Source organism: Corythoichthys intestinalis, chromosome 15 (assembly GCF_030265065.1).
Source record: "Corythoichthys intestinalis isolate RoL2023-P3 chromosome 15, ASM3026506v1, whole genome shotgun sequence".
Taxonomy (NCBI): Eukaryota; Metazoa; Chordata; class Actinopteri; order Syngnathiformes; family Syngnathidae; genus Corythoichthys; species Corythoichthys intestinalis.
The window spans coordinates 26,248,152-26,272,715 of NC_080409.1; the positions used below are offsets into that span (position 1 = coordinate 26,248,152).

Sequence of the window (24,564 nt, forward strand, 5' to 3'; positions counted from 1 at the left end):
CAATCTATTAAGACCGGGAAGGGCGACTGACCAGACCATTCCCAGTCACTCTTTCCGATTTCCGGGGCATTTACAAGTCACTTCCTGTTCCATTTAGGGCATTTGCAGGTCACTTCCTGTTGAGTTTCAGTCACTGCCTATTCATTATTGGGTCACTTCCTGTTCTGTAACCCGAAATAAACAACAAAATTTCATTTGCTGCCACCAACCCAGTTCAAATGGATTGGATGTCTACTAGTGATAAACATACAGCAGAAGGCTGAAGATAGCCTGTTTTTATGTTTATTAGTTGTTTTGTATAATGATTTCCTGACTAATGTATCGATAATCATGGTGTTGACATATCATGGGATCATCGTTATCGTGAGCTTTGTATCACAAATTGTATCGTATTGTAAGGTACCAAGACCCTTAGTTCTTGGTGTAGAGCCCCCTTAACCCTTTTAGTGACAGTGGTCAGTACAGTGGACGTCTATTCAAAAGTTATTATTATTAGTGTAACTTACTCACTGCCAGTTCACAATGTATGTGTTGTGGTAGTTAGTCAAACAGGTATACAGTGGTACCTCTACATACGAAGTTAATTCGTTCCAGGACCTTGTTTGTAAGTCGAAATGGTCGTATGTCGAGCAGGATTTTCCCATAGGAATACATTATAAGTCCATTAATTCGTTCCACAGCCCAAAAACCTACAGTAAATCCTTAATAAATACTGCTGGTACTATTAAAAATGGCAATTAAAAATAGCAAAACAAATAATGAATAAAAATCGGAATAATATAATAATAATAATAATAATAATTAATAATCATTCCTGTAAATAATGTAACGAATCGGATTCTAATGTGGCGGACACTTTTTGCTGTACCTGAACGTACCGCGGGGCTGACGTCACAGTGAGATAGGTCAGTGCGGTAGAGATAATACTTTCGTTTTCTCAAGAGCACAGTCAACCGCGGAGGGAAATGGACGTTTTGTGTTGAATAAGTTCTTAAATAAATGATATAAACGTGACAAAGCTGGCGATTTGCTTGGCGACGTTACCATAATAATATTGTCACCTTAACTTAGAAAGACTGGCGAACGGTGGTCGGAAGAGGACCGTGGAGCTGTATTGTTGAGCTAGCTCATGGATGCGCACCCCAGCGCTCATATTTTTATATAATTTGCATTTTCATTTCAAAGGTAAGCATCACTTTTTTCCTTGTTTGACCAACTGTACCAACGTTTTGAAAATCTGTGTTGATTTCTCACCCATGAAAATCCGCCATGCGTTCATTTGCGGTGCTGTCATGTTGTCGGATTTGGAGCATGTCGTCGGATGTAGAAACAAATGGCGAGTCAAATTTTACGTCGGATGTCAAAAAGATCGGGTGTCGAAGCGATCGTATGTCGAGGTACCACTGTATTGATATTGAAAACACTTACTGACGGCAACAGACGCCCAACGCATTTCTACTGGGAGGACCTGAAAGCAATCGTATGACCCCTGTCCTATAAGAACCTCATAAAAACAACAAGAGAAAAAAATAACCTCATTATTTGTGCATAATGCATTATATAAATAGAGACAAGGGAATCAATTCTTTTTCTTCTGCAGAATGTGGGAAAAGATGATTATCTGAGTAATACAATAAGTGTAATTTACCTTAAAATTTAAAAGGGTATTAGTGAACTAATTTTTTGTTGCACAACCACTATTACTGAGAATTTTTTTATTTTTGTTGCATGGGGTTCCAAATTCTGGTATCTGGTAATTAGGTCTAGGACCTCAGGACTCTCTTAGTTCCATTTTTTTTTTTTTTTTTTTTTTTTAATCACCCCACAGGTTTTCAGGGGATTGGGTTGAAAACTCCCCAAATTATTTTTATTGTGTTAATATTGTTATCTTTAATATTTTTAACTATTGTGTTTGTTGTTGTTGCCCAGTTGAAAAACACATTTTAACACAGTGGGAAAGAAGTCCTCTTCAAGTGTTCTGTTGTAGCCAAATTGCTCCAGGATCCCTGGTATCTGAGCCAAGATTTCAGTGCCTCATCTTGTTTTTATCAGTCCACAAAGTTGTGTTATTTCTCTTTTGGACAGTCAGAGTTTTATTTGGCAAACTATAAAACCATGCACATTCATCAATGGGACTTTCTCGTCAACAGCTGGTCTTCATAGACGCTGACGTAAGCATCTTTGAGAAATGTAGAGGAATTGGGGAATAAACCCCAATCGCTCTAGGCTGGATATAGAAAGAAAAAAGCTATCTTGAACTTTTGTGAATTTCCCGTTCATCACCTTCTGTAATTGACAAAAAAGGCTACCTTCATTTGTTTAATTTGGAGTAGAATTAGAAACAGTATTAGATATATGATGTATAAATTAAAGGTACAAGGCAGCTTTTACTCACAACTCCTGTTCTGAACACAATAATATGTTTTTTCTCTAAGAATCGTCACCGTACTGATTATTGATGACTATTATTATTATTATTGTTTTTTTTTTTTTTTTTTTTTTTTTAAGTTTAGTCGAATAACTAATATTGTTCATTTCCTCAGTGATAGGTTTATCAGACATTTTTATCTTTCATAAATTGGCCTACGAATCCTATTTAATGGAAAACATCCCAAGAAAATCGGATGTGCAAGCTAAACATTGGCAAACAGTTCATTTGTTAGAAATTTTGAAGTATAAAACGTGCCTCTAACAAACATTGAGGACTGTAAAGAATTTCGCTCTGCAGCTTCAGAAATGCTAATGGATTCAACATGTGTGTGAACAACCTTTCTGTGTATGTGTTCAATGTTTACTCCCATTTTTTTTTTTTTTTTTTGCTAAGTGTTTCCGAGCCTTAGGGGAACAGATTGCAATGAATACATTTCATCGTCTGTGTTTTTCACATCAAAATAGTTCCAGGTCCACCCAGGAGTGTCATACTACAGGAACATGCACATGCGCACGTACACATGGAATGCTATGTGTAGTAACTTATTAGGTTTTAGTTACACATACAGTATAGATTATGAGTTTTTTTTTTCTTTTAGGTTCTGTTAACATGTTTTATTTTCCTCTTATATAATTAGCAACTCGGTAATCACTTATTTAAATATACCTACTGTATACAGTAGAATGGTAATAACTAGAAATAAATTTTCCAACAAGTCAAACACCCTTTACACTTAAGAATCTAATACTAACAGTTAGTTATTGATTGATTGAATCCGTTGCATATACATGAAGAAAGGAAATTAATAACGTGATTTGGAATACAAGGTGGTAATTGATCTGCATATACAGTACTGTAAAGAGTCACAAAAACACATTATGAGTCATTCGTGGCACCTCTTGCTTTTGCATATGTCAACACTTTAGTGCTTGCTGGGCACATTCTGTGCCCCACTGTGGTGGTGATCTTTTGGTTGCCTTGCACCATTGCTTCTGCTACTTTTTTTCCCCTGCCAGTTTGCTAACTCCTTTTGTTTCGCTTGTTTTAACCCTAACGGAATACCAAAGGTATGTGAATGCTATGCATTTGAGTGTGATGAGTGTGAATTACTGTATTTCCCAGACTAAAAGTAGCACTTTTGTTCATCATTTTCCTGAGCCAGCTATTTACATTATACTCAGATACGATGTGTATAATGTTGAAGTTAGGCCTGTCGCAATTACAAATTTTTGTAGACGATATATTGTCTCATAAATTACCGTAATTTCCCGAATATAACGCGCACTTTTTTCCCTAAAATCAACTTGTAAAATCACGGTGCGCATTATAAACGGGTACGTGGATGGAGACAGAAATATATATATATATATATATAAATCAACTATATCGGTCCCTTGGGAAACTCAAACCCAAATAACAATAGTTCCTATTGTTACTGTCGTGTTGACAGCGATGAGCACTCACGGATTTCCGACTTACTTTCATTTTACCGTATCAATCCATGGAAGAAATATTTATTCATCATGATGAAACGAGCAAGTTATACAGCAGCCTTTAAAAGAAAAGTCCCATCTGTTTTGTTTTCTTCTAGATTCTGGAAAGTTGGAGAAGTTGTCAAATCATATTATTACCGTAAATATTGTCAGTTTATGGTAATGTTTTGAACTACCAATGTGCTGTGCTTGTGCTGTGTTTCACCAGTCAGTAAAATGACATTTCTGTATCTGTACACAAGCTCTGTTTTCTTGTATTCTTCTAATTATTGGTGCTAAAATTAGGGTGCGCGGTATAAACGGGTACAATAGTTTTCCCTAGATTTTACAAGTAAATTTAGGGTGCACATTATACACGGGTCGCCTTATATTCGGGAAATTACGGGATTGCGGTATGCGATATTATTGCATGTGAATACAAATATAGTGACAATATATCCTAATAAATCACCTATTGAAATGCAATAAATTCTATTCTTAAATAAAACACAAATTATATTAAAATGCATAAATATTAAAAAAACACACAATGCATAATGAGTCATTTTAAAGCTAGTTAGGGGCAGGATAGGAAATAGGTGAGAAACCCACTGTCATTTTTGTTGTCTGCCAATTAGAGCCCATTAAAAGTGTTAATTTGATCCAAAATGACTTTCATTTTGTCCTGAAAAGTGTGCATGCAACAAATTTGAAGCCAAACTATGATCATTCATCTTTTATTTTGAAATGTTCACCGGATGTACGTTTGCTAGGCCACTAGCAATAAGCTTTACACTCAGTAAAACGTAACAAAAACAAAATGCACTTTTCTTTTGTCATGCATGTTGTATCAGTAATAGTTATTTGGCTTTTTTTTCGCATCGCTTGCAAATTTTTTAATCCAGCAAGTTTTTATGTTTGATGTGTCACCTTTTAACTGCCATTTTGCGTTGTGGAGAAGACTGTCAGTTTTATAGCAGACTAAAGTGGTTAGTAAATTGTCTTTTTTCCATTAGTCTCAATGTAGCAATGCTAACGTTTTACAATGTTTAATATAGAAATGTTTCCTTATTTTGTATGTCTGAACTTTAATTCCACGGCGTATTGATGGCCAATAAACATCTGTGAAAGTTGCTGGAGTCTCATATGTAATCAACACGCACGCACATATGTATGCATGCACGCATGCGGTGATAAATCGCAGCCGGGAAAATTACTGCCGTCATTTTTAGTTACCATGCGATAATTTGACTTATTGCATATCGTGACAGGCTTAGGGCCGAGTTATGCTTCCGTGTCAGACCTGCGGCGTCAAGGAAGACGGGATTTACGACCCTCTGCCGTAGCCTGACATGCACCTCCGGAATTTTGTGACTTCGCGTCACATGGACGCATATGACATGGCGGAAATGGAATGTGATTGATCCGCTCAGACTGTTGTTTCCGGTTCAGTGCGAAATCACCACCATTGTCAAACATTATTTTGCTACACACAAAAATGGACCAAGCCGACAAGAGTATAAACGAAGAGCAAGTACGACAACTTCTACAATGTCTCGTCAAGACATTATGAAGATTGCCAAATGGCAAGCAATTCGTGGGAGGAGATTGCTGAAAATACGGGGCTGGAGGTCAGCCAGCGATTGAATAAAAAAATGGAAGAACCACCAAGACAGGTATTTGTGTGTTCGGAATCGAACGACCACACGAAGCGTTGACCCCTTTGGACAGAAACTGCCAGCTTTTTATCATATTATGTCTTATTTTTGGTTAGTGCACTTCATCATTTATTGTGTACATACTGTATGTTTGCTGTGAGTCTGTGACTTATTTATGTGTCACACTTCAAGTATATGAAGAATAAAGCACAGGTTTGGTGTCAAAAGAGTTGTTTTTATGTTTAATTTTCAACAACAGACAGTTCACACTCAATACATCATCACTGATTGAGAGTGCCTCGGTGCTTTTATGATAATGTTAACATCAAGGCTTCCAACGCAGTTTGGGAAGTTCCATAGCCGCCAGAAATCTGCTATGGCTTCCCACTGACTGGTTGTAGGACACGAAAAACAAATCGGACTGGAGGGATTTGCAGACATCGGACAAAACGCTGGACGCAGTGCTCGACGCCAGATTGAAGCTAGCCGCCACAGCTTGCTGGTTTCCACCCGAGGCTAGAACTCTCTGTGCGGCATAAGAAGTTGAACATCCTCAAAACCGTCTTCTACGTCACCTGCGCCTCAACGTTTGTGTGATCAACATTTATTCAATGTTGATGAGCTGAAGATCTACATTCAAGCGTTCCATATTGCATTGTTTATTTATCTTTCTCTGTTAAACTACAGGAAGCCGACAAGCGTGCCCCAAAACGCCACACCCCTCTAGTGGCTTGGCGGTGAATTACAGCAACGCGTTCTCTCACTGCAGAACTATCGAATGCTCATTGATGCCGTAGTCACTTCGCCGTCACCGCAACGCAGGAGCATAACTCAGGCTTTAGTTGAAGTATGAAACGTTACACCTTCTGAAATTCTTCTCAATAGTGTTGTTTGTAAATGAATAGAGTGATGCATTTTGCAACAATTTATTTAGTTCCATGGGCTCATCATTATATACTTTTTACAGGCTGAACGTTTTGTTCATCTTGTGGCCACTAACGTTCAAGTCATGCTACTCCGTCATTCATGAACCGACCGTTTTGATACTTAGTAGCTATCTAGCATAGGCTAGTATCTATCGATCCTCTGAACCCAAGTTTAAATTTTTTAAGAGGTTATTAATTAATTGCGGACTTATTGTAACTGTAGGTTCTCAGTTAGCAGGCAGCGAGCAAAGCAGACTTCAAAATGTTGCTTGTAGTTGTAGGTCACAAGTTGGGTTTATGGCCGTGATTCATGCTTGTTCAATTCAAGGACTGATCGAGACCCAAAACTACTAAATATAAAACACAGTGGACCTGGAATATGCAAAATCAAGAGACGCGGACTACTATTTCAATGAATTTTTCATTTAATCTAAGTTCATTGAGGAGCTTATTCAAATAAATGTGGTGTGGCGCGCCTTCACAATGCCCACATCGGGCGATGATGCATCGCGTGTGTGCCAATGCTTGGTCAAAATGTGTACCACAGCGTGAAGGGACAAAATATACACTACCATACACACAAGTGAGTGTTGAAGAGCCCCAGTCTTCTCGTCACATGTACGGGAATATGTGTGTCTGTTGGATCAAATCTAAGTGACACATCTCTGCAGTGAAAAAATAAGTGGGAGTAACCTGTAAGAGCTGCCTGCGGTTGCACTGACAAGGGCCTGACAGCAACCATCAGAGCACTGTGATCTCATGGCAGACACTCTAAAATCTCATTGCAGAAGTCTTAGTCTGTTAGCACTCCCACATAGAATAATAAACAAAGTGTTTGTAGATTGTAGTTCAGGTTTAAAAAATATATGGGACCTGGCACCACAAAAATGACTCAGAATGACCCATATTTTAAATTGAGCTGTTGGTATAATCAAAAAGAGGATACCATAATCTCACCTTTCCAATGACAACAGCAGCCATGTTACTATGACTTGTCATTTTCGAGAAATTGCAACTTAAATTTTGGTGGTGCGCACTTCGGATTTCCAAAATTAGGAGCAAAAAGACTCGGAAATTAATATAATAATTTTATAACAAACTTCACTTGTCCTTTGCAACTAACATGTTAGTGAGTCTGGACAACTACCAAATTTGGCACAGAAACTGAGGGCATGCTAAAGAACAATTTATTGTGGGGATGACCCCGATCTGATCAAGTGAACGGAAATTGGGCCTGATCATGTCATTTATAGAGGATTGGAATCGGGTGTTTAAAATGTATTTATTTTATTTTTAAGCATTTTCTCATTGGCTGACGATCAAATGGTCGCTGCTAGCCCTCCCCGTCAAAATGGATTGGACGTCTATAACCGTCAATGGCAGCGAAACATCACTCAATGCCAGACTTCTCACTTGTCTTTAACTGTCGATGGCAGTGAACGATTTAGGGAAGGGTTCACCAAGTCAAGAAAATCACAACCAAGATAGTTCCATTTATCACATTGGATGACCACCTCCACCTTGATTCTGTATATGCTTATTTACCGTATTGGCCTGAATATAGGACGGTGTTCTTTGCATTGAAATAAGACCGAAAAAGAGGGGGTCGTCTTATATTTGCGGTCTAGAAATTATACCCATTCACGACGCTAGATGGCGCCAGATATCATTGAAGCGATGTTCTGTCATGACAGATCTCAGCTACTCTCCCTATTCACGACGCTAGATGGCGACAGATTTCACTGAAGCGATGTTCTGTCATGACAGATCTCAACTACTCTCAAGTTTAACCAGTTTGAATTATTTTATTGCAGTGTTTTTCCATATTCAGATTTGTTTTAAGACTACAGTTACAGTTTGACTTCACTTTGATGGTTAATGCAGTTATTGCAATGTTGTTGTTTTATCACAATAGATTGGTTTATTTACATTTCAAAAACCAGAAGCCATTCATTTACAAATGTGATTGCACTTTAGTTAACATATTTAAATGTTCAGATATTAAGATTTGATTGAGGCAAAATAACATGCTTTTTCTCTCAAATATATTGTTATAATCATTTGTTTCGGATGTACTGTAATTATTTTCTGTATAAAAATTAATTTGGTGTTCAAAAAGTCTTTTTTCAAACTTGAGTCTTGAAAAAGAGGGGGTCCTCTTATAATCAGGGCCATCTTATATTCGGGCCAAAACGGTACAGTGTATGTCAAAAATATTTTTAAAGGATTTGTGATTTTTTTTTTTCACTTAACTGAAACTGCGTTGTTTGCGTTCACGTTGCGGTTATTTGCATTCGAGTTGTGGCTATTTAAATTCGTGTTGTGGCAATTAGTGTTCGTGTTGTAGCAATTTGTTTTCATGTCGTGACAATTTAAATTAAAGCTTTTTTCATTTGCAAAACATTTGGAAGATGGAGTTCGCCTGACACTTGGCCACCGGAGTTTAGACACAGTATGTGCAGCACAAGTAGTTTCACCAATATGCTCGGCTCTGTGAAAGCTTGTCCCTTCAATATGCACTGACTCTCTTTCAGTGTGTGCTGCATGCTATGGGACATGTTTTGAACTGATGCTCCAGATGTGCGTCTCAGTGTCCTGCTGAGACAGATGAATGGCTCAGGGTGCTTCTGGTTACCTGCAGGTTCACTTCCTTAATGAGCAGAAGAATCTGCTGAGAGCAAGATATGACTGCTACTGATACCGTCACAAGAGAATAAGAAGGGGAGAAACACAGCTGGAGCTTGTAATAGAAAAGCAGTGGGTTCTGGCAGGTAGCAAAGACAAGAAATCTGGCACTGGACTTTCAAAGCATCCTGCCAATAATTCACTTCGCTACCAAGATACGGCACGTCAAGTTGTTAATTCCGAACACAAACGCAACCAGAACCAGAAGGTGCACACACTTGTACAAACACATCATCCTAGCCTTTTTTTTTTTTTTTTTTTTAACTTTCCCTGTTCAAAACATTTTTAATGAATTGTACATGTGCAGACTAATGGTAAAAAGAAGTTAAAATGATTTATCATGGCCGTATTCGTTCATATTTCACAAAACTGGTCATTTTACCAAGGGGGGGGGGGGGGGGGTGTAATGTATTAAAAGTTGTACAAAATCAAATAAATAACTGAGTATTGATACTTTTGCAACCAATGAATGAATGAATGTTAATTCGCTGTGAGCCCTTCCAGTTCAGGTGGATTGGACATCTATCGCCTCAAATGACGTAAAATTATCCAAATAGGCAAGTTATTACCAAAAGGGAATCTTCATCTTTATATTGATACTTGTAAATGGGGATTCCCCATCAGGATATTAAGTAAGGGAGGAAATTATTGTTATATTTTGAGATCATTGCTGACTTTTTGGTTGAATATCTTCTGCAAAATGAGCATTTTGAACACTTCGTGATATTTATTTATGCAAAGGCTAATCAAACTATTTTTTTTTTAAAGGGAAAAAACGTATTTAACTCTTTCACAGCCATTGACGCTGATACACGTAATTATGTGGCTCTTACCATGCTTTTGATGTAAATTGAAATGAGTATGTCGATAGTAGACGTCCAATCCATTTGAACTGGCAGGGATGGCAGCGAATGAACGTTCGTTCACCATTATCCCACACTATCATACCAGCTTAAAAAGCTATTGTCTTACCTGAGGTGAGTCCCTGTGGTATTTGGCTCCACGCTTTCTTTTTAGATGCAGAAGAAATCCCAAAAGGCGGCAATAATAAAAGCATGCGTTACTTTAAGTGTAATCTGAATGCAGTAACGACAATGCACAGACGCGTGTTCCGTCCAGTTTCGTCACGCGAACTGCCAAAAAGAATCCCCGAGCGCCGTCCAATGTGGTCAAAGCGTGTTTTCCGTTTCTTTAATTAGGAGAATTACAACATGGCATTAAATAATGTGTCATTCCGTCCGAGAAAGGGATAAGATACTGCTGCTGCTGCTGTTGTCCGGGCTCTTGTGAATATGTGACGAAGAAGAAAAACAACAGCAGCGTCGCAGTTCCATCCCTTCAAGTGAATTGGCGCCGCCGCTGTGTAGCGTTCGCTGACAGCTCGGAATTTGACAAACTGGACGCTGTGTTGTTTTAGGGCACCCGATTTGCACAAAAGGGGGAAAAGGAGAAAGGAAAAAAGCGAGACAATCATGCCGACGTGTATTTCGTTTTACCGTATCTCTGGTGTTTGTATGTTTAACAACAAAAAAAACAAAACAAAAAATTACACTTGATAGTACCACCAATATAATTTTGTGGCTCTCGGTACCGATACCAACAACAGGCTGTGTGGTATCGGGCGCTGCCAACACTGTTTTTTAAAGAGAAAAAAAAACTAAATTACTGCATACTCACTTGACTGTATGGTAATTGCTATCATGGTTTAATTGGTCAGACACTGCTTTACTCATTGGCTGCCATTGACATTAATAGACGTCCAGTCTATTCAAAGTTCACTACTACCCTCTCATTTCAAATGGAATGGACGTCTACTCGTCATATTTCAATTCGGATGCCACATGATTACCATCTGGAGAAGGGCAGCAAGCAATGTTTCTTTTAACGTTGGCGTGCGTAGCTGGCGGTCATCTTGAGTAAGTTGACCAGTGTTTGGCAACTACATCTCAAAAGATACATTGCCTATTGCGAAGCATCAATACGTTGTTTCTTAGTGTACTCTCTGATATCCATACCTGTCAACCCAAGGCCGTTGGCAATGTTATAAATAGTGACGTATACCCTTACAAATTTGTAACTAATCTTACAACGTTGTATATAGCGTGCAATATGAAACAAAAATAAAACTCAATTTTTAAAATAATATGAATTTATTAGTAATATTGAACATATAACCTGGTGCAATAAAGGAACAATCAATATCTTCGGCTACATCATGATTACTTAAATTTTAACAGTGACTTTTGTTATAATTGTATGTAGCACTTTGGCAATTTCTATCATGTCTTGATGGCTGAACTTAATGGCACTTCAACTCGCAATTCAGTTTGACTGGAAGGTAGGTCGTTAGTGTGTCCAATTAAAAATTAAAAAGGTCAATTGATAAATTAACTTCCCGATGCAATCTTTGAGTCAGGGAACATTTCTTTTGCTAATTCTGAGAAGTGATCAGCAATATTTGCAGGCAAATTGTGTTCAGCAACAAATTGGCAGAATAAAATCTCTGCTTTCGTCACTTTTCATTCTGCAGACTTCATCTTTATGACCAGTGTTGTTAATCTTACTTTTAAAAAGTAATTAATTACAGTTACAAATTACTTCTCTCAAAAAGTAATTGAGTTATTAACTCAGTTACCTGAATGTAAGAGTAATTAGTTACTTGGCAAAGTAACTGGTGTTACCTTTCATGTTTTTTTTTTCCATTAAAAAAAAAAAAAGTAGCCTTTGCTATGTTTGGAAATCATTTAATGTTGTGAATCCACTGTTAAAGTTGTTAAAATTGCTACCATTTTTACATTAGTTCCCTTCGCTGTACTTTCGACATGTTAAAGTTTTAAAACTGTTTCATCATTTAAAGATAGTTAAACTCAAGGTTTTGCCGATTTATGAGTATTTTAGATAAAAAGTTACTTAAGTTCGCTAGGAAGGTTCACTACAGCAGAGCCTTTCTGAAAAGTCGACAGCTTCAAAATGGCGGCTGTTTATCAACGCCCCCGTCTGTCATTTCGCATGTAGTTCTATAAGCATGTGATATCTCGGCGTAGATTGTAGGCTGTCGGCTACAGTCATGAATTATTGGCGCCACCTAGCCTAGATTGCGTTTGCTACAGCATCACAACAAACACTCTTCTCTCCCAGTGTCTCTGACTTTTCTCGCGTCATTCAACCAACGTAGTAACGCATCGTAACGCACATTGTCTTGTTGCCAAAACGGTGACAAAATATGAATGTAGAAAAAAAAAAACGTAATGCACGAAAAACGTACAGATTTTGAACGTACGACGTACGCATTTAAAAATCAGTGCTCCCTTGTACAAATTACGCGAAACCGTACAACTTGACAGGTATGGATACCGATGACTTTTTAGTGACGTATCGGTACCAATACGATACAAGTATCCGCGCAACACTATACTCCACCACGATGTTTTTCTGTGTATTGTAAATGGTAATTTAGGGCGCGTTCACACTAGACCAAGAGGACCAGCGTCCGGTTGGAGAGCTATCCATCGCGGCAGCACTTGCAAATGAGTTGTTGAAAAACTTCAGCATTCACACTGCGCAAACTGAACTTTCCGAGTAGCATCACGTGGACGAAAGGCGCACTCATTGATTGGACAAATAGAAGGCCAAATACCTCCTTCCTGGACGTAATGTAGCATTGCATTATTTTACATGTTGAACTGTATATAATTTTTTTTTTTTACTGTATTTCATTTTGCAATGATAATTTAACTGTGCATATGTATGTGTCAATTTTTGTCAACTAACTGTTTTATGTAGTAGAACTTTGTATGCATGTAAGTTTGGGGGGATAAAAACAATGTAGCATAGCAAGTCGCTGCTCAGCCAGTGGTGGGGTCGCTCCTTCCTGACTCAATGCCAAGCGAACTGGAGTATAGAAAAAATGCATAGGGGAAAATTAACCCACAAATGGAAACCGTGTGGTCACACAGGTTACCAAGTCACACAGGCGTGTGCAACCGCTCTCACTTTTGTGACTTTTGGACTGTCATACTGTTGCCATTTCCAGGAAAACGAGACTCACGAAACGGTTGAATGAAGGCTCCGCCTGTCTCGGCCAGTCACTCTCACACAGTACGTTCAGCAACAGCATGCAAAACACAATCGCCACATTAGAACACGATTGTGTGGCATGGGGGTATAGCTCAGCAGTAGAGCATTTGACTGCAGATCAAGAACCCGATTCTGTGTATCAAAAGCAACTGCTTAGCGCAGCATAACAACATTTGGCTTTAGGTAATCGTCTATCATTTTTCCATTGTTGATTTTTAATAGCATCCGTGCTGTACTTCCACTTGCAAGGATGCCCTGCGTGTACAGTCAATGCCTGGAGCATCGCAGCTCCACGCTGTGATGCTGCACATAAAGCAGCAAAAGCGCGCCCTGCTCCGGTTGCATTCACAAGTGAAGAAGGGTGCGCTTAAAGCAGCCGAGACTCACGATTTTTGAGTGAACCAGAATTCGGTTGTTTGGTCCGAACTAGAGTTTGGATGCGAGTTCACATTTACAAAGCAAAGCGGACTATCTGAGAAAAATAACTCTGGTCCGTTTAAAACGGACCAAACAGTGCTAATGTGAAAGCAAACTTAGAGTATTATGGTAGTTTAGAGTATATGGTATGTTTTTTATGTACAGTTACAGGGATATGCCCGGAAAAAAAAAAAGATGGGAGGAAGCGCCTCTCATCTGTTACGCATTTCCCCCTTGATTCTGCAAGCTGCCACTGAAACTGGCTTTCTAGTATTTCTTCCCTCAAGAGCCCTATTCTGTGTTATGCTGTGTAATGTAAAAATAAAAAGCAAATACTGTACCCTAATTTTGTGTCCCTCTCTTTTACCTGACTAATAGAAAGTTGATTGTGAAGGCCTTTTTTTTTGTTTGAGAAAATCATAAAGAAATTGGTTTAATATAACAGGAGCGGTCAAAAAAAAAAAAATGACATACATATAAAATTGTAAATAATCCCAGATTTCGATCATGGTCTCACAAATAATTAAATAAACTCGTTTTATATAGACAAGATTTGATATGTATTTCATTATTTTATTATTATTTATTTTACTATGTATTTTAATTCATCGACTGCAATATACATCCAATCCATTTTGACTGGGAACTTCCCAGTCAATGGCAGTGACACATGATCACTGAATGCCCAGTTCAAATGGATTTGATGTAAATGTTAAGTACGTCTATAGCGCATTTTTCTACGATGTCACAATGCCCAAAGCGCTTTACTTTAGCACACATTTGCGCACCATTGCCAGTGCCAGTGAATGAGTTGATCAACTTTCTCAACTTGATTTAGCATCAACTTAAAAGCAAAAACATAAGTGAAAGATTTTAAATTGCCAAATGGTCAAATATTGACTTTCAATTAAATAATTTCGGCATAGAACAAACGTCTGCTTTCATTGTGTAAAATAGATTAAATGAGTGAAGCATAGATAGTCAACGGAGTACACCGAAATGGCTGCTCCACCTCTTGGCTGCTTGGTGGTGATGCAGTATAAGACTTTTTCAAAGAAGTGATCTACTTTCCTTGGCATGCAGGAGCAGAAAAACGACAAGCTCTCATGAAATCTGCTAACACACACGTTTTTCCCAGCAATTTTATAGACATTTATTCTTATTTAATGTAATTATTATTATTTATTCATTTATTATTATTATTATTATTTTTTTTTTTTTACAAATCACAGCCATCAAAAACAGCAGACAAATGTGCAGTATATATACTGGTACAAATACATTAAGACACTAAATCTCAGGTTGCTGTGTAAAAAAAGAAAGAAAGAAACAAAACAAAAAAAAAACACAATAAGGCACCGATACCCTCCTGCAGCAAAGGTATAGATGATGAGAGCAATCAAAACAAATGTAGTTCAAAAACGTTGGTAACATGAACATAGTGGGTTTATGAAATAACTCTTTTGCCAGGTCTTTTATTATTACAGAAGCGATGCATGGATTGTCTAGTAGTAGAGCATTGTTTCAACAAATTGCTGTGAATTTCGATCTTTGCAATAAGACTAATATTCACCTTGTCCATCATCCTTTTTTTAAAATACAGTTTTGACTCTACACACCATTATTGTTGCATAGATACCATTTTTTGGATCCTGATATCAATCGGGACACCTGTCTGTGTGGTATTGGCTGATGTCGATACTGTACCGATACCATGTTCGGACCCCCCTTTAATACTGAATTACTGAATACTCAATTGACTGTAAAGGCATTGCTATCATGGCTTGGTGAAATCCTTCTTAACTCATTGGCTGCCATTGACATCACTAGACATCACTCCTTTTCTGCCACCATTCCGCTTCAAATGGCTTGGGCGTCTAAGAATAATAAACTCATTCAAGTAAAAGCAGAAGGATGATTGGACGCCTATCATTTGGGGAATGGCAACAAATGCTTTTTTTTTTTACAGTTGTGTTTGTAGCTGAAGGCCATCTTGAGCAGTATGAGCAGCCATTGGAAACTGGATCTCGAAAAGTACAGATTGCACAGCATTGGCAAGTTTTGTCTTAATGGTCCCCATCCAAATGACATTATTTTAGTGGTGATAGGTATCAATACGATACAAGTAGCGCTGACAAACTGCTAGTTTAAATCACCACAGTATTTTTGTGTGTATTGCAAATGGGCTAAACACTTGTAGTGCTTTTCTACCTTCAAGGTACTCAAAGCCTTTTGGCACAATTCCCTCATTCACCTCCAGATGATGCAGTATCAGGAGCAGCATGGGGTTCAGTATATTGTTTAGGAAACTTTAACATGGTCACCAAGATAGTGGATTGAACCCACAATCTCTGAGTTGGGGAACAACTACTCCACCACTGAGCCATGCTGCCCCACAATAATACAAGTAATGCAAAGGAGGACATTAAAAAAAATAAAAAATAAAAATAAAAAACAAAGAAAGCCCTTGTGAGCTCTTCAATAAACAACCCGGAAGACCACAGACAACAAAAGAGAATGATGGTAACATCTTTTCCCTTATGCAATTTACATAACTTCAGAATACTCTGCAGAAGGTAGGCGCATGATTGTCAACATACAGTTGAAGCCGGAAGTTTACATACACTGTTCAAAAACACACATTTCATTGTTTTTGGGTCGCTGTGCAAAAACACACATTTTTTTTGTCTCACTGTCTGAAGTCAAATCCGATTACGTAAACCTCTCCTGTTTCAGGTCCGTCAGGGTTACTGAAATGATTATTATTTTTTTAAATGAGGTGTGGCCTTAAATACATTCCCAAATGTGCCAGCAATTAACGCACATGTTGTCAGTTAATCTATCCGGAGCCTTAAAGCATGATGTCTTCATCTCTCTTAAACTCCCTCCATGTTTTTTAAAGACATGGTACCATTTGTGGATGTAAACTTTTGACGTCGAAGAAAATAATATTTTGATAATAATTTGACTTCAGACAGTGTGACAAGAAATCAAATGTGTGTTTTTGCACAGTGTATGTTAACTTTCAACTTCAACTGTATGTAATGTAATAGATGGGAAACGTTTGTGAATTTTTAAAAATTTTTGTATGAAATAATCAGAAAAAAAGTGTTCTGATCATCAAAAACCCACGGCAAAAAAATCAGGCTACTGAAACTATTACGGCACATATATTACACATTTATAAAGGAAACAAATGTTCAAAGTACAGGGAGAATAAATTAAGTGAACCATTGAAATTGGCCTGACCACAAGAGACCTATTCACAACAGACATCCCAGCAACTGAACTGCAACAATCTTGTCAAGGAAGATACTCCAAAATTCATCCTGGTGGGTGTGCTGATGTAGGATTGGTGAGAATGCTCCCAAAGGAGGGGCAACAGGTTATTCAATACAAGAGTTCACACACATTTTCCTCCCTGTCCAGTGTATTTTTTCATGTTCTACATATTAGAAAAAAAAAAAAACATTGTGTGATATTGTAATTTCAGCAGACTCAGTTTATTCTTGTTTTTTTATTTTGATGGAGACCATATTATAGCAGTAAATACAGACATTTAAGAATTTCCAAAAGGTTCTCACACCTTTTCTTCCCCCTGTATCAAGTTAGACCTTTATGAATGTATCGTAAATACAGAGGTTTTAGAACAAGGAGCCAGTCCTTGGTTACATTCAAGTACAGGGATTATGAATCTTTGGGCAGAGTGAAGCTCATATAAAAGGTGCAAAAACAGAAGCATGCATTTTGGTTTTGATTATTTTTGAAACAATTACGACTTTTAGGAAAACTGTATTCCTGATCATTGGAATGCACCATTAATTATACATTAACATTCTTTATAGTTACTGCCAATGACTGCTATTGGGTCTTTTATCAAAGTACAGTGCTGGCCAATCGTATTGGCACCCCTGCAATTCTGTCAGATACTGCTCAATTTCTCCCAGGAAATGATTTTAATTACAAATGCTTTGGTAGTTATATCTTCATTTATTTTGCTTGCAATGAAAAGAAACAAAAGAGAATGAAAAAAAAAAAAAAATGAAATCACTATCATTTCACACAAAACTCCAAAAATGGGCGGGACAAAAGTATTGGCACACTGAGCCTAATACGTAGCACAACCTTTAGACAAAATAACTGTGAACAACCGCTTCCAGTATCCATCACTGAGTTTCTCACAATGCCCTACTCCCTATGGTGCTGAGGCAAGCGGGGGGGACAGAAAAGTGTATGGAGGTGGAGGACCTATCTTCTTTGGCCAACTGCTCCAGGTCTCTGAGATTTTAAGGGGGCCTTCTCCAAACTGCCATTTTCAGATCTCTACACGGGTCTTCTCAAGTCTGGACTCATTGCTGGCCACTTTAAAGTCTACAGTGCTTTCTCTCAAACACTTTTCTAGTGCTTTTCAGAATGCGTTTTGGGTCATTGTCCTGCTAGAATACCCAAGACATGTGAGGGAGACCCAGCTTTCTCACACTGGGCCCTACATTATGCTGCAAAATTTGTTGGTAGTCTTCAGACTTCATAATGCCATGCACACGGTCATGCGCTCCAGTGCCAGAGGTAGCAAAGCAACCCCAAAACATCAGGGAACCTCCGCCATGTTTGACTGTGGGGACCGTGTTCTTTTCTTTGAAGGCCTAGTTTTTTTCCCTGAAAACTCTATGTTGATGCCTTTTCCCAGAAAGCTCTACTTTTGTCTCATCTGACCTGAGAACATTCTTTCAAAACGTTTTTGGCTTTCTCAGGTAAGTTTTGGCAAACTCCAGCCTAGCTTTTTTATGTATCTGGCTCAGAAGTGCGTCTTCTTGGGTCTCCTACCATAGAGTCCCTTTTCATTCAGACGCCAACAGACACTGTTGTACCCTCGGACTGCAGGACAGCTTGAACTTGACCCAGTTGTACCCTTGGAATGCAGGACAGCTTGAACTTGTTTGGATGTTAGTCGAGGTTCTTTGTCCACCATCCGCACAATCTTTCGTTGAAATCTCTCTTCAATTTTTCTTTTCCGTCCACATCTAGGGAGGTTAGCCACAGTGCCATGGGCTTTACACTTATTGATGACACTGCGCACGGTAGAAACGGGAACATTCAGGTCTTTGGAGATGGATTTGTAGCCTTGATATTGCCCATGCTTCTTCACAATTTTGTTTTTCAAGTCCTCAGACAGTTCTTTGGTCTTCTTTCTTTTCTCCATGCTCAATGTGGTACACACAAGGACACAGGACAGAGGTTTAGTCCACTTGAATCCATTTTAACTGGCTGCAAGTGTGATTTAATTATGGCCACCACCTGTTATGTGCGACAGGTAAATAACAGGTGCTGTTAATTACACAAATTGGAGAAGCATCACATGATTTTTCAAATGGTGCCAATACTTTGGGCCGGACCATTTTTTTTAGTTTTATGTAAAATGATAATGATTTTTTCCTCCTTTTTTGTTTTTTTTCATTCCAAGCAAAATTAATGAAGATAATACTACCACAGCATTTGTAAGTGCAATCATTTTCTGGGAGAAATTGAGCATTATCTGACAAAATTGCAGGGGTGCCAATACTTTTGGCCAGCACTGTAAATAGTTACATTCAGTTTTATGCCAAGTCATTTTTAACACAGTGTGCTTCTGGTGTAGCGATCTGCTCTGGCTGTGCTTCTGTTTATTGAGAGAACCGACGACACGAAGCCTTAATGACTAGACAAGCTCCCAAAAAATTAAACGGTTCTCCATAAAAGACGCATTAATAAATTATATAAATATTATCAGATAAATGACAGCAGCACTGCATAACAGAATGAATTCATAAAAGATTCATTAATAACTGTTGTAAGACATTTTCCTTCCTGTTATATGTGGTACAAAAATAGATATAGGAGGACAGCAACAGTCAAAAAGTGGGTTATAGTATTTAGTGTTGCACCGATCCCATTTATTGGCTGTGTTGTATAGGCCAATACTGTACCGATACAAATTGTTTTTGTAATCTGTATTTTATTTTTTATTGTAATCCTAATTTTCTGCACACTCACTTGAATGCAAAGTAATTATATCATGGCTTGCTCAGACATGGCTTAACTCATTGGCTGCCATTGAGGGCGCTAGACATCCAATGGCGTACTGCACGCATGCAATTTTTAGACCGTGACGTTGCATCATAAAGCGGAAGTAAAGCAGAAGTGGGACATTATAGACCCACCCTCGCTAGAAACCATGTTAATTCTGCTACTTTTCTCCGGTAGTCTTTCAAAAACGAACATGCTGATCACACATCGCTTTTTAGGAACTTATAGAAACGACTCTAGACATTGCGTCATACGAAGGATGTTTTCTTCATAAAAAAAATGTGAAGAATTAATCAACCTCCGCGGACGTTTTAAGTTAACGCCAGCAAGGTGAAGCCAGGGTGAAGCCATTCATATTTCATATGCAGTAAACATTTTGTTGGGTTGGCATGGTCTTTCAGAGGACAAAGAGGTAAGCCATTTTGATATTTTTAACTTATTTTTTAGCGTGACGTTGTGCCGTGCGGCTTCTGTCTGACAACGAATGACCTGAAAAGAATTAAAATGGTATCTAACTGCCACTGTTACCTTTTCTGTTGTAAAAAAAAAAAAAAACTTTAGTAAGGGGGAAGTGTAAATAAGTTATAGAATTAAGATTTGTTATCGTTGAAAAAATTTAAAGTGTTTGTTGGCTGTCACTGAATAGCTATTGTGATCGCTACACAAAATATAAATTACCCCCAAGAACGGTCAAAGACGTAGGACAACCAGACGATATAATATATAGGAAAAAAAGGGGCTGGTGGTAAAGGATAGCTTGTTGGAACAGGAGAATGTCATTGTCAGTCGCGTAAGAAAAAGGCGTCGATAAAAAAGCTAAGGCTATGCTAAGTTCGGCTCGTTTTTTTTCTCTTCTTCTTCTTTTTTAGCCCTCGACACTCAAGCCACCTCTTAAACTGAACATTTTTATGTACTTCCACATCTTAGCAAGTGAATTTGGCACCAGGGACATCATTTTCGGAGAGAATTGGTAGGTTTAGCTTTGTAAACATCTCCGTCGTACACGATTTCCATTCATTTCCTATTGGGGACAAACGGTGGCGTGTCTTCCCTTAGTGTCACGTTCTGCTGTTGGTAAGATTGTTTTGTTACAGAGCTCATTGTGGGGGCGTTCCAGACGTCGCACCTGCACTCAATCCAGGCTCATCAACACAGCATTTAAGCACGGCTGATCCCGAAGAAAGCTGTCGAGATATTGCCTGCTGATCGCCATTTGATTCTCGCACTATAGCCTCGCTACTTTCGCGTATTCCCTGCCTAGGATTTTGTTTGTGTTCTGCCCTCCGTTGAATCTCGACCTTGTGCAGGTATTTGAGTATTTGTTTTTGCCGGCTCTCTGCCTATTGTCTTAGTTACCCTCGAGTTGTATTATTGAGCCCCGTCAACCTACTGTCACGGACCCTTTTTGTTTTTTCTGCCTTTCCGCAATCGCGTGTTGTTTTTCGTGAGTGCTTAATAAACCCTTGTATTATTGAGCCCCGTCGACCTACTGTCACTGACCCTTTTTGTTTGTTCTACCTTTCCACAATCGTGTGTTGTTTTTTCGTTTATGATTAATAAACCCTTGTACGCCATCCCCGCTTGTTGTCTGTTGCTTGGTCCAACCTTATTTCCGTATTCGCGGACGTAACACTTAGCAAAGGTAGCTAACGTCATGAATATTAATGAGCGGAAGTGACGTGTTGCTTGCGGTACGCCATGGCCTTTTTTATGGCCGTGAGCATAGCTGGCCACCGTCTTGGGTGGGGCGACCGGTGGTTGAAAAATAGATCTTGAAGACTATGTATTGCGCAGCATGGGCATGTTATTTTTCAGTACTCCCAAATACCGATGACGTCATTTTAGTGCAGTATATCGGTACCGAAACCTGTGCAACACTAATAGTTTTCTGGATAATGGTTACAAATATAAAAACATCAAGAACACAAATATCAAAAATTGTTTCTCACTTTCTCGTAAATTTCAACACATTTTCAACCGCATACAGTACACACTTTGTAAACACTGCACAAAGCAAGCTTTTTTAGATTATTTGAAAGTTTCCAGTTATCTGTACATGGTATGGGGAAGTGGTGTGTTAGGATCGTTTGAGTGGAATACTGTACTCAGTCACAGTCAGTAATCACGCAACAAAAAAAGTTTATGATTTTGCTTCTTTTACAGAAATATACAGAAGGACAAAGCCATAAGGCAAGAGATTGTATTTGCAGCAAAGCAACCGCATAGCACCAGAGTTGACCTTGAGTTGTCATTACTAAAAAAAGAAGCTGTACACTTCATTGTAATTATGGACTAACTCAAAGTATTTGAAGACAACTATGTTCACTTCTACTGAGTATTTCATTGAGCAATCAGGGATGGAAACTTAAGATCATAAAATTACTTCAGTATCTATGACATAAGTATTTTGTTTGCATGTCAGGGGGTCCTGTGTTTGGTGATGTGCCTGCACTAATTCAAGTGAGAATTACGTTGTAATTGTTAATACTTAGGGGAAACAATTGCAATTGCTTACAATTAATATAACTGAAATTGTAACATGAGTAGTAGCTCTTTCAGGTTGATCATCAACTCCCTGGTACTGAAGAAAATAATCTTAACTGTCACCATCAACAGAGTTTAAAATTTAGTGCTCATATTCTTCCTGACATTTGTGGTGCAGTTAGGATTCTAAAAGACTGTGCCAGCGGCAAACCTGCTGTCCTCTGGACTCTTTCATCATTGTCCAGTGGGTGAGCTCTTCCTCTCCGGAGCTGTTGAGGCCAAGAGATATCCAGCCAATCATCTCCTTTCGTTTCATACTGCGCTTGTTGTAAACGGAAAGAATGAGCGTTACATCAGATAGCTGGAAAAGGGCAACCTGGAAGACAAACGTCTCTTTGTAGGTCGGGTTGGGTTGGCCTCGACAGATAGATGTTTTACACTTGGACATCTCGTGGCCCATGGAGTTCAGTAAGGTCAGCTTAACGTATGTGTCTGAACAAATTGTAGAGAAATAAAGAAGTGCATAATTAGAAGCAGACTTGATTGGTGTAAACCAAACAAAATCTTACTGATGATTAATTCATCGCCCCTTCCAGTGAAAATGGATTGGACGTCTAGCGCCGTCAATGGGACTGAAACACGAGCTTTGACATTTGGTCATTCGCGCTAAATTATTATGTCCCTCAATTGCGTGAATGGAATTTTACTTTACCTGTACCTGTTCCTGCATTAAATTTTACGCCCTGGCAGTTTATACCAAAAATCACTACCATGTAGGATGTTTCCTCCAGCTCAAATGCAAAGTGTTTCTCCTCACAACAAAGACAAGAAATTAAAGGGCACAAAAGCTTTTCTTCTTGTTCTTGCCCGTCTTGTTGCTATGCAACGGTTTCTAACCTGAACATACGTTTAATGATCAAGACTAGAGTATATAAAATTATTAATGCTGTATGTCGGCTTACAGGTTGAGGATGACCATCTTCTTCAGATAATAATTAGTGATTAAAAGACGACTAGATTAGTGACTATGACTCTGCGTAGGAACAGTGGCCCCATAAATGGGTCACGTGGTAGGTGGATTACGTCGTTGGCTTGTGTGACATTATTTTGCATAATACATGAGCAAGCCAAGTGGTAGCTATCAATTTGTAGAAAAATTGTACATGAAGACGAGAACCTGAAAATCTGGGTAGATTACACATTAATACAGAAGAAGAATGCAGTACATGTCTTGCAAAGCTTTCAACTTCCATGACCAGTATTCTGCTAACATTTTATTTTACATTATAATAGCAAAAAGAGAAAAAGCTGATCTCTTCTGCTCAAAAAGTGTTTAGGATATTTTGCTAATTTAAAACCAAAATTGAAAATGTGGGCAACTAAATATTAATTCCAACTATTTTGGTGCAAACACAGTTCTTCTCATCACCAGAACAACACCATATCTAAAGCGGTCGCAGAATGCTCAGGGGCTATTTTCTTCAGTTGGCATTGTGACATTAGACAAGGTATAGTGAATGAAAAGTTCAAAATATCGTCACCGGTGTCTGCTAGAAAGAAAAAAATATCTGGAAAAACCTAGTAAAGCAGCTGAAACTTTAATCAGAGGTACTTTAAATAATGATATGAGTGATACGAGTTAGTTAATGAGTTATTTCTGAACACAGTCCTATTAGATATTTAACTCATTAGCTTTCATTGACGATAGTGTTGTGCAATAAGGAAAAAATGTCATGGTATAAGTCATTTTATATCACGGTATCTGTATGCTACGATATATTTTAAAACATTGGGTGAAAAATTATTCAATTACGATAGCCTCCCCCTCACTTTTTTTCATTGATATTAAAAAGGAAAAAATGTCACAAATGTTAACTCATTGGCTGCAATTGACGGCACTAGACGTCCAATCTATTTTGAGTGGGATAGGCGAACGAACAGATGTTCCCAGTCTGGGAAGTCACTGAAACATGAGGATTCACAGCCAGTTTAAATGAATTGGACGTTTGTTGTTTGACAATAGTAGGCAACAGGGGCGGACTGGGACTAAAAAGCAGCCCTGGACTTTGACTCAGCCCAGCCCACAAGAATTGCTATACGAAGGGAAACACCGACCCCCTAGGGGGTTCGGGGGCATGCCCCCCCGGGGATTTAAAAAAAAAAATTTTTTTTTTTTACACATTTTATTGTAAAATGCATCAATTTCGTGCACTTTGAGAAAAAATGAAGAAAATGTGTCTAGACTGTGACTGTCTGACTTGAGGCGCTCAAAGTACTGCAAGGCTGAACTGGAGTTTGATTCATTTTCTGTACTAGCTCTATGATCAACCTGAATAAACAAATGAAAGAAT

General features: G+C 38.4%; 2 protein-coding genes across 4 annotated transcripts in view; both read right to left on the bottom strand.

Moving 5' to 3' along the window:
• Positions 1 to 10,509, bottom strand: part of sertad4 (SERTA domain containing 4) — a 38,303-nt gene extending 27,794 nt beyond the window's left edge. The window contains exon 1 of the mRNA XM_057859599.1: positions 10,145 to 10,509. The gene's annotated coding sequence lies outside the window, so the exon portion shown is untranslated. The remainder of the gene's footprint in view (positions 1 to 10,144) is intronic.
• A 4,382-nt stretch (positions 10,510 to 14,891) lies between these two features.
• syt14a (synaptotagmin XIVa) overlaps positions 14,892 to 24,564 on the bottom strand; it is a 43,313-nt gene continuing 33,640 nt past the window's right edge. For all 3 annotated transcript variants that reach the window (XM_057859908.1, XM_057859910.1, XM_057859909.1), the window contains one exon: positions 14,892 to 22,705. In XM_057859908.1, the coding sequence (XP_057715891.1) occupies positions 22,392 to 22,705 (314 nt within the window). In that variant the 3' untranslated portion in view covers positions 14,892 to 22,391. The remainder of the gene's footprint in view (positions 22,706 to 24,564) is intronic.